This window comes from Psammomys obesus, unplaced genomic scaffold (assembly GCF_907164565.1).
Source record: "Psammomys obesus unplaced genomic scaffold, mPsaObe1.curated_primary_1811, whole genome shotgun sequence".
Classification (NCBI taxonomy): Eukaryota; Metazoa; Chordata; class Mammalia; order Rodentia; family Muridae; genus Psammomys; species Psammomys obesus.
The window spans coordinates 6,697,482-6,709,016 of NW_026596039.1; the positions used below are offsets into that span (position 1 = coordinate 6,697,482).

Below are 11,535 nucleotides of genomic sequence, written 5' to 3' on the forward strand. Positions count from 1 at the left end.
GGGGGGAGGGAGGGAACAGAGAAAGGGAGGAGACATAGTCAAGCCCCAACTCCCCAAACTCGCCCGGGATCGATCATCGTTCCAACCGCGCAGGATGGGGCCCAGATGGTTCGCAAAACGCACATTCACACAACGCACGCACAGCCAGATTCCGTTGTTACTTCTCGTGGCTTACTAGGTGCAGGGAGTGTGGGAGCTGCGAAAGGATATTAAACAGCAGCCCCAAGACTCTGCCTAGGACATAACACACCCCATTGTGGACGGTTTCTCTATTGCAATACATTTAGCGTTAGGCTCTGGGGTTTTTGCTTCATGTATAGCTGCTCTGATCAGTTACAGATTGGCGACCACGTGGATTCCCTCAAGCATCCTGATTTGTTCCCTCCCTCACTCTCTCTCGCTTATTTTTCTTTTGTATTTGCCGCCCCCCTTCTTTAATATGCATAACGGCCTTCAGAGGTAGTAGGCAGGGGACTGAGTGACAGGCTTTATATAACTGTGTCAACAGGATCTCTTCCCGCCCTCCACCTTTGGGCAAACAAACCCGCTGAATTCTGAGTAACCCCCTCCCTACAAGCACACTTGATTTAGCATAGGTGGGAGGTCTGCAGAGTGGGTGGCAGCAACCAGAATGGAGAATGTCTTTGCAGGTTGTGAAGCCTGGGAAGTGGGGGAGAACTCCTTGAGAAATTACCTAGTTGATCTCTCAGGCTAGTGCAAAGCAAGCTAGGATAGATCAGATTTGCTTTCTGACTGGCTGTTTTAGAGCAGATGTAGTGATGATAACGAGCTTTTGTTGAGTACTTTCTATGAGCCCAAATGTTTTATGTGCATTCAGTTCTTACTAACCATATGAGATAATCCTTATTTTACAGGTGGGGAAATTGAGTCTTAGAAGAATGTCCTAGGCCACATTCATAGTGCTAGATAGGTTTGAAACTCAGTGGATTGTAGAAAGACGTTCTTGTTTGAAAGACATTCCGTGTTAGAGTGCTTACCTAGAATTTGGAAAGCCCTAGCTTTGATCCTGAGTGCGAGAGCGCACACACACACACACACACACAGGGGTGGCGAGAAGCACCACGCAGAGAAAGAATCTTTTATATCTTTCTCATATCACCTTGAGCTGCATGTGCTTTATTTTTGGCTTTAAATTTTAACTCATTTCTCTTGAATACCTACATATCATATGGCTAATTTTCTTAATATTTATTTTTAAGATATGGCCTGATCTGTTTGAGACTGATCTTGAGCTTACTATGCAGCCAAGGAAGTTTCTGCCTCCGGAGTGCTTGGAATACAGGTGTGTGCCACCATACCTGTTTTCATGTGCTGCTGGGGATTAAACCCAGGGCTTTGTAAATGCTAGGTGGCAAGCACTCTGTAGACATCTCCAGCCTCTATTTAAAAAAAAAAAAAAAATACTATTTTTGTTTGTTTGTGTGTCTCATTGTTTGTATGTACAGCATGGAGTGACCACAGAGGTCAAGAGAGGACGCCAGAACCTCTGAAGCTGTCGTGACAGGCACTTGTGAACCACCTGATGTAGGTGGACACACACTTCAGCTCCCTATAAGGGCAGCATGCACTCTTAATTGCTGAGCCCTCCAGCCCCCTAACATCCCCCTCCTTATATTTTATTTAAGATAGAGTCTAACCAGCCTAGACCTCACCTGTGTAAACCAACCTGGCCTCATACTTAGAAAGCTCGTCCCGCTTCTGTCTCTGAGTTCTGGAATCACAGGCATGCATCGTCAGGGCTGGCTTCACGTGGCTAACATGTTAATGCAACTTAAAAGCCCACCACACTGGTTCTGAGCTACCACGTGGCTGCCATCGGTTCCTACCTTACTACTCTGTGGTGGCAAGAGTCACAGTGTGTGTATATACTTCCAAAGATAACTTACACCTGAACAAGTAAGTTCGTACAGAATTTTTTTATATAAATGGGAGACTATCAAGTCCATTTCTGGCAGCTCAGTGGTTTCACTTAATAAAACTGGGGAGTTGTTTTATTACTCTTGGGGATGTTTGAAAAACATGCAGTTTTTAAACATGCAGTGGAGACTTACATTGCTTTCAAACCATTGAATGCCCTCTCCTCCTCTTCCTTATCTCTCTTATTTTTATTATATTTATTGTATGGGTGTCCTGCCTGCGTGCATGCCCAGACACTATGTACACGCGGTGCCTGGAGAAGCCAGAAGGTGTAGAATTCCCTGTGGACTGGAGTCATAGATGGTTGTGAGCCACCATGTGGGTGCTGGGAATCAAACCTGGGTCCCAGAAGAGCAGCCAGTTTTCTTAACACTAAGCCATCATCTCATTAAAAAATAATCACAGCAAAACACTGGGTTTCACTGTGTAGCCCAAGCTCTTCTGAAGCTCACTCTATAACCCAGACTGACCTCAAACTTGAGGCCATCTTCTGGCCTCAGCTGAGTGCTAAGATTGTAGGTGTGAGCCACCACACCCAGCTATCCTATTTGTTTTCACACAATACTGCAGTGCCCAACCTCGAGCAGACACCACTTTGCAATTGTATAATATACTTTTACCATAAAGTCCTAGAAGTGGAATTGCTGAACCCAAGTATGTACATTTGTGATTTTGATAGATGTTACCAAATTGTCCCCAGTAAAGGTTATCCCAGTAATTGATATTCTTTCCCATCAGGAATGTTGGGGAGGGCCTCTTTCTCCATAACCTTTCTGAAAGTTTTTTCTTAACCTTCTTGATCTTTGCCAACCTAATAAAAGTACACATATTTTACATTTTTTCCGAATGAGAGAAGGAAACTTTCAGGAAGGAAACTCCAAATTTTGCCGATTTCTGTGAACTCATAAATTACTCTGGCTTTAAAGGGACCTTTAGGGGCTAGAGAAGTTGGCTCACAGATTAAAAGCACTTGTTGCTTTTGCAAAAGACCTGGGCTCAATTCTCAACATCCACATGATAGCTCGCAACCATCCTAACTCCAGTTTCAGGGAATCCATTGCCCTCTTATGACTTCCATGGACAGCAGACATGCAAGTGGTAACACATACATATTTGCAAGCGAACACTCACACATAAAGTAAAATGAATAAACCTTTTTTCAAAGGGACTTCTAGGTGTTGGCTCTATTTTCTCTACCCTGAGGATGCCTCACTGCAAATTAGTATCGTGGTGTGAATAACATGGGCTCAGAGTCACAAGCCTAGGTTGGTTGATATGCAGGTCTAATACTTACAGTTATATACCTTGAGCCAGGTACCTAGCTATATGCCCGTTTCCTCATTTGCAAAAATAAGAATATTAATATCAACTTCACAAAGATTACATAATCTAAGCATCTTTTTTTTTAGTCAAAGAGAAACAACACACCTCCCATACAAATCTTTGTTGGCTTGTTCATTAATGCTAACAATAGAATCTACCCAAATTTTTTTTTTTTTCTTGACACGGGGTTTCATATAATTCAGGATGACTGCAAACTTGCTATATATTTTAGAATGACCTTGAACTCCTGATCCTTCTGCTTCAACCTTCCAAATGCTACACCCAGATTTTCTTCAGTATTGGTGAAGACCACGCTTTGCATTCGCACAGTAGTCCCAAAGGTCTTTGAACTAAGATAAGAAGCTGGCTGAGCCATTTACATTTCTCACACAGTATCATCACAGAACAGGGAACTGTTCAGAATCCCTGGGTACTGCTTCTAAAAAGAAAGAGCCAAATCTATAACCCTCTAATAAAGGCACCTTATAGCGCAGAGGTAAATGTTCAACCTAGGCACGCAGTGCACACCCGTGATCCCAGCACTAGGGAGGTAGAGGCTGTGGATGGAGAGTGTGAAGCCAGTCTGTTCTGTACCCGAGTTCAAGGCTGAGCTAAAAACAAACAAATAAACAAAACTGTTGGGGGCTGGAGAGATGGCTTGGCAGTTAAGAGCACCTTCTGCTCTTCCAGAAGTCCTGAGTTCCATTCCTAGCAACCACATGGTAGCTCACAACCATCTACACTGAGGTCTGATGCCCTCTTCTGGCATGCAGGTGTACATGCAGAAAGAGCATTCATATACATAAATAAATAAAACCTTTTAAAAAAACGTTGCAGTCCCTGTGTCCATTGAATTTTCATTTCTGAACTTGAAAACAATTTGGTATAGCTAGTTGTATTTATGACTGAAAGGGTTTTACTGACCCTATCAGAGATAGCTGGTGGCTTTCTGACAATGATTTGGTGTAAGTCAGCTCAAAGTCAAGGTCTAGCTACTTTGGAGAGCAAGACTTTCTGAAGACAGGAACCTTGGATTAATCATATTTACATCTGCTGTGTCAGAGTCTATATAAGCACAATTAATGTTTTCTAAATGAATGGTTCTTCTCAACTACACTCTTAGATTCGAAGACACTCTAAAGGGCTTTAACACGTTATTTGTCTTATTTATATAGGTGGTTTTTAAATGTTATTTATTTATTTATCTTATATGTGTTTGTGTGGGTATGGGTTCATGCATGCCCCGCCATGTGTGTGGAAGTCATAGGATAACTTGCAGGAGCTGATTTTCTCCTTCCACTATATGGGTTCCAGGGTTCGAACTCAAGAAGTCAGGCTTGGAACCAAGTGCCTTTACCCACCAAACTGTCTTGTCAGTCCCAGGAGATGGTGTTATCAGAGGACCTGGGCAATCACATGTGCTAGTCTGGCTTTATTTTTGTTGCTATTTAATCTGAAATCAGTCAAACTATCTCCATTTGAAATTATAGCAGAAATCTATCTTTCTTCCTTTCTTCCTTCCTTTCTTTCTTTCTTTCTTTCTTTCTTTCTTTCTTTCTTTCTTTTTTTCTTTTTTTCTTTCAGACAGGGTAGCCTTGGTTGTCCTGGACTCATTTTATAGACTCATTTCTTTCTTTCTTTCTTTTTTGAGACACGGTTTCCTTGTGTAGCTTTGGCTGTCCTGGACTCACTTTAGAGAACATGCTTGCTTCAAACTCACAGAGATCTGCCTGCTTCTGCGTCCTCTGGGATTATAAGCATGCACCACACTTGGCTAAAGTTCATATTTTTCAAAGATGGAAAAGTGATGAATAGCTTCCACTTGCTTATGGCTGTTTTACCATGTAAGAGCTCCATAAAAATTCTGTACTTGAGCGATTTTTTTCTCCCTCTTTGCAAATGTCTGTAAGTCACAGTGACTTTGATTGGCCCAGGTTAGGTCTGTTGTACAAGCTAACCCAAAATACCCAGTCACAGGAGACAAAAAAAAAAAAAAAAAAAATGGCCCAAAGAAGTATGAAAAGGCTAGAGGAGACAGCAGGAAAAGACATAGGAGGAACCAAGAACAACCTTAAAGATGGAAGGAGGTCAAGAAAGGGAGGGAAGGGCAAGTGAGATGGCTCATGAGGTAAAACTCCTTGCTGCTAAGCCTGATTGCCTGAGTTCAATCCCCAAGACCCACATAGTTGAAGAAGAGAATCAGCTACCCCAGGTTATCCTCTGACCTCCACACCTGTGCATAGACTCCACACATAACCTTAAACTGTAATCATAAGAGGCTGGAGAGATGGCTCCAGGGTTAAGAGCACTTACTGTTCTCGCAGAGGACCCTCATTGGGATTTCTAGTCCACATGGTAGCTCACAAATGTTCCTCAGTTCCCGAGGACCTGATGCCCTCTCTGATCTCCTAGGCCACCAGGTATGCACACAGTACACATATATGCATTCAGGATAAACACTCATGCATATAAAATGAAATTAAATATTTTTGATATACTAAGAATAAGGAAGAAATAAAGGGGCTGACACCGGCTTGTTGTAAAGTCCAGTGCAGCCGTTGCACCCTGGTACCAGTCACAGGAAGTGCTGCATCTTGAGCAGACACAGGTGATGCCTGTAGGAGGAGCTGGAAGGGAAAAATGAAGGCTCAAGACACACTTTTGGGTAAGAAGGCAGGAAGAAGCAAGAGGAGACATCTTTTTTAGGAAGCACACCTGTAAAAAGAAAGAAAGGGGCTTTAGCAGGAGCCCCCTAATACATGGTCAAAGAGGTTTCTGCATTTGTTTTTGAGAGAGAGAGAGAGTCATGTAGCCCAGCCTGGCCTTGAACATTCCACATAACTGAACTTGATGCTGGGAGTTTACTAGACTCCCTTGTCCTTCCCCAGTGCTGGAGTTATAAGCATACACTACCATGCCTAGTCTATGAAGTTTGGGAGCTGGAATCCAGGGCCACATGAGACACATCCCAGTCCCCAGAGTTTCTGTTGCGTTTTATCACCGCATGTGTGGGGGTGCAGGAGAGCACAGGTACACACAGTGCTGTGTCACACATGGGAAGCCAGAGGATGACTTTTGGGAATCAGTTCTTGCCTCTTTCCACCTCGGGGCGCTCTGGGGACCGGATTTAGGTTGTCAGTCTTGTTTAACAAGTGTTTTTTACAGGGCTGGAAGGATGGCTCAGCATTTAAGAACACAGACTGCTCTTCCGGAGGACCTGGATTCAATTCCCGACACCCACACGGCAGCTCACAACTGTCTGTAACTCCAGGATCTGACACCCTCATATAGACGTGCATGCAGGCAAAAATCACTGCACATAAAATAAAGATAAATAAATTATATATTTATTAAAAAAAAACCTATTGAGCCATCTTGCTGACCCTCAAAAGTTTATCTAAAATTTTATTTTCACTTTTTTAGATTTATTTTATTTGATGTGTATAAGCTTTGCCTGCGTATTTGTATATGCACCACAGCAGCACCTCCTGGAACTGGAATTAAGGATGGTTGCAAGCTGCCATGTAGGTGCTGGGACAAAAACAGGAAGTGTTTGAGCCATCTCTCCAACACAAGGTTTATTTCTAAACTAATTTTTGGTTACTGTAACAGTGAGATATGCAAGGTAAAAAAAATTTTTTAATCTTTACATTCCTTTATTGGAGCAAAATTCCTGACAGTGACGTATTTACTAAACAGAGTCCAGTGCAGAAATTACACACTATCCATCCAGACAGATTTTGGTTATGCTTTGCCTATTGATAGAGTAGTTCTATTTATAAAGTTTTATACATTAAAAAGCTTTGAATTTGACCAGGCTGTACATTAATCATCTCTGAAAAAGTGGCATTTAACTTTAGCTCTATTTTACGCAAGGTAGAAATTTTAAATATTGTTAAATGACATAATATTAGAAGGTCTATACACTCCTACTCTTTGTCTAATATTACATGTGTACATGTAAATATACAACCATTTTATATATGTGTGTAAATATGTCTGAATATACACTTGGTTTTAATAGTTTTATTGAGACAAGGTCTCCCAATATAGATCAGGCTGTTCTCCAACTCATAGAAATCTGCCTGCCCTTGCCTCCAGAGGGCTGGGCATATAAATCTTTTAGACCGTTGTGAATAAAGTACACAAACCTCTTCACTTGGTCCCTTAATCTCATGCAAGTCCTGGAAGCCCTTATCTCCCTGACCTTATCTTCTGCCTCTCTGGAGCTCACTCTATCTTTTGTTGCTACTGCTTTGACCTTCTTGTAGTTCCTGGAACAGCCCAGCACACTTTTACCTTAAGGCGTTTGCACTTGCTGTTCCTTCTGCCTGGAGTGTTCTTCCTCCGGGTATCCTCTTGGCTCATTCTCACTTCCTTCACCTCTCTGCTCATGTCCCCTCCTCAGAGGCCACCATTATCATTCATGATGCCACATACCGCTTCTTCCTCTCCTCCTTCCCTTTACATTGCTAGAGACTGACCAGGACCTCCCGTGCTAGGCACGCTGTACCACTGAGCTGTATCCCCTGCCCCACTGCATTTCCTCCTCTCTCTCTCTTTAAAAGAAATTGTTCTGGGGGATGAAAAGATGACTTAGTGGTTAATAGCACTGTCTGCTCTTCCAAAGGACCCAGGTTCAATTCCCAGCACCCACATGGCAGCTCACAACTGTCTGTACCACCAATTCCAAAGGATCTGATACCTTCATAAATAAAATAAAATTAAATAAATTACTTTAAAAAAGAAGTTGTCATGTATATAGGTGTTTTGCCTGCATGTATGTCTATGCACAAATGTTTGCAGGGTTCCCATGGAGGCTAGAAGAGGGATGGAGTTATAGAGGGCTGTGAGCCAGCATGTGGGTGCTTGGAATCAAGCCCGGGTCCTCTGGAAGAACCAGCAGCCAGGCTTCTTAACTGCTTAGCTATCTCTCTAGTGCCCCTACCCATCCTCTTTCTGACTGAGGCTTATATAGCCCAGGCTAGCCTCTGACTCACCCTGTTTTGGAGGATGATCTTGAGCTTCCTGATCTTCTTGCCTCTAGCCTCCTCTTGCAGTGCTGTCTTCTTTCTAAAAGGCAGCCTTCCTGGAAATCACATTTTGCCTGTCGCAGGCACTCTCCCTTCTCTTCAAGACCTCTCCCTGCTCATTACTAAGTTTGGGATATCTCTCTTTCCTAAGTGTGTCTCCCACCCCTCTCCTCCTTGCAGGGGAACAGTTCCACCCCTGGTTTTATTCAGTGCTAGGATCCAGTTCAGGCCTCATGTAGGCCATGCACGCAAGCACTCTACCTTCAGAGCTAGACTCTACCAACAGAGCTACAACTCCAAACCCTCCTACTGATTTTTTTTCACAGCAATTATTACAATGAATTTGCTCACTTTAAACTTTTTGGGTTGTTTGTTTGTTTGTTTGTTTGTTTGTTTTGAGACAGGGTTTCTCTGTGTAGCCTTGGCTGTCCTGGACTCACTTTGTAGACCAGGCTGGTGTGTGCTACCGAGCCTGGCTTAAACTTTTTTTTTTAAACTTTTTTTTCCCCCAAATACAGTTTTAATCTATATAGTTAGTGAAATCACTTATGTGCCCCAGGGCTTATGTGGAAGTCAGGGGACTTTCAGGAGTCAGTTTTCCCTTCTCTTGTGTGGATCTCAGAGATAAAACTCAGGTTGTCAGGCTTGGCCACAGGCATCTTTCCCGGCTGAGTCATCTCACCTGTCTGGATTTTCTTACTTTGATGTCACTGTCCCTCATAAGGATAGATGCTCATGAGCAGAGGGAGGGCCTGTGTTTCCAGTTGCTGTTCCCACTACAGGGACATGACCCTCACTAGGTGTTTGGTAAAATATGAAAAATCTCAGAGAGATGGCAGCATAACATAGTGGTTAAGCATACAGGCTTTTGCACTTGGGAGGCAGAGGCACAGATCTCTGAGTTTGAGGCCAGCCTGGTCTACAGACTTCCAGTCCAGCCAGGGCTACACACAGAAACTCTGTCTCAAAAAAAACAAAAAAGTAATAAATTAATAAATAAATCAATTAATTAAAATAAAATAAAAATAAATAAAAATTTCTAAAAAAGAAAAAAAACAGTACAAGCTAAAATTGCCTAGGTTCAAACCTGTTTGGTTTTATTTTTCCCCTTTGAAAAGGGGAGACCTATAGGGTCTCTCTATATATCCCAGGCTGGCTTAATACTCAAGATCCAGGTTGGAGAGATGGCTCAGCAGTTGAGAGCACTAGCTGCTCTTCCAGAGGTCCTGATTTCAGTTCCCAGCAACCACATGGTAGCCCACAACCTTCTGTAATGGGATCTGATCCCCTCTTCTGATGTGTATGAAGACAGAGCACTCATATACATAAAATACACACATAAGTAAATCGCTGGGAAAAAAACAAAACAAAACAAAACAAACCTCAAGATCCTTCTGCCTCAGCAGCCTCTAAATGCTGGCATTACAAATGCCACCACTGCTGTCTAGCAAATCTTTATTTCTTAGCAGATGTGTGCAGTTGGGAAGGTACGTTGGTCTCCTTTGTGCAGGTCCGCCTAATCCTAGGTTCTTACGAGAATTAATGTATGGATTTATACAATGTGTTCATAGTAATAATTGTCATAGGAAATGTTAGGACTCTGATGTATATTTTTTGGTAGGATTTTTGGTTTTGTTGGGATTTGCTTGTTTGTTTTGAAGAGCTACGGCCTTGGGCACACTAGGCAATAGCTTTAGCGCTGACCTTTCCCTCTAGCTCTGCTACTAGGTTTTATAAAGGTTATTTAGCTAAGCTTGATGGTATATGCCTAGTAGCTTGGTTATGGGTGGCTCTGCTCAGTTGGCTCTTCTCCATCTTCTAGGTGGTTCTTCCCATACCCACTTCTGGGTCCTTCATCTTAGCCACTGGTCACTCTAAGTGTCTGTCATTTCTCACATTCTCTTCTGGTAATCTCATAGTTTTAACTACTACTCAAGCTCCGGAGATCAGTAACTGCCACCCTAAACAGCCCCTTCCCCTAGAGCCTCAGCCTTTGGCGTCCAAATGCTCTAAGCATTTCCATTCTAATTACTTGTTAGGTATCATGACTCACTGGAGTGTGGGTTCCTCAAGGGCAGGAATAGCTTCTTGGTTATCTTTATCTCTGCTCCCCCGGGCGAGGTGTTCTTGGTAGGTCTGCTTCCTGATGTTCACAGTCTATTGGAGGGAAACAAACAATAAATAGCCAGACAGGTCTGCTGTCCGGAGGGCTATGCTAATGAGATAGAGGCACTGGAGAACTGGGAGAAGCTAAGGTGCCAGAGCTAAGGTCGGGAAGGGTGGCCAGCCTTTGGGCAAAGGGAGAGTGAGTCAAATGAGGTCTCAGAGAAGACAGTTTCAAGCACAAACCAGCACACAAACAAGCCCTACGGTGTGGTGTGAGCCCTGGAGAGAGACTGTTGTGACTGGCTATAATAACATGAATGACAGGATTAGTGATAAGAAGTAGGGTGATGACCGCTTCCAATTTTACAGGGGAATGAAACTGAGAAGCCATTGGAGGGTTCTGAGGAGAAGCTTGATCAGCTATGACTCAACATTTGAAGGATCATACTGGCTTCTGTCAAGAACAAACAAAAGAAGTGCTTAGAGAAACACCCCATTGGCCCAGTGCTTCCCTAGCATGCATGAAGCCCTGGCTTCATTCAACCAGCACAGAGATAAACTGGGCACGGTGGCACAGCTTTTGATTTCAGAACTTGGTAAGTAGAGGTAGAAGAATAGCCTTAATTTAGAGGCCAGCCTGACTGTTGTGTGACAAAACTTCTCCTGAGGAGATGTCTACTCCCATCCACTCACCCCAGATGGGAGCCCACGACAGACCCAAGTACAGATGCGAACAAAGTCCAACTTGGTGAACCAATGGATTTTATTAGCAGAAATTACTCAAAGACAGCCTGCATCAACCAAAGCTCACTGCAGCATGGGTGACAGCTATAAAAAGCTGGGAGCCTGGAACACACTCTGCAGCTTGCAGGAAGCTCAATAGGTTAGAGGGTGTCCTTTCCAGGTGTCTCAGTGGTCTACACCTCTTCTGATTTGGTCTCAGAGTGTTCTTTGCAGCTCTGGTTAGCTGAGAGACTTCTTTGAAGCTCAGTTTCTGACATCTGAAACAGACTCTTCAGCTTTTACGGCTTACTCTGGCACAAAGGGGCCTAGTGAATCTGGTCAGTTTCAGGGACTTCCTGAAGCTATTTTGAGTTTGTTTACCTTTCTATTTAAAGAGGTTTCCTGTAGGATG

General features: G+C 43.2%; 1 protein-coding gene across 1 annotated transcript in view; it reads right to left on the bottom strand.

Moving 5' to 3' along the window:
* The window catches only part of Kmt2a (lysine methyltransferase 2A), a 60,383-nt gene extending 58,631 nt beyond the window's left edge, over window positions 1-1,752 (bottom strand). The window contains exon 1 of the mRNA XM_055622042.1: window positions 1,674-1,752. Coding sequence (XP_055478017.1) covers window positions 1,674-1,752 — 79 coding nt within the window. The remainder of the gene's footprint in view (window positions 1-1,673) is intronic.
* Between the last annotated feature and the right edge of the window lie 9,783 nt (window positions 1,753-11,535).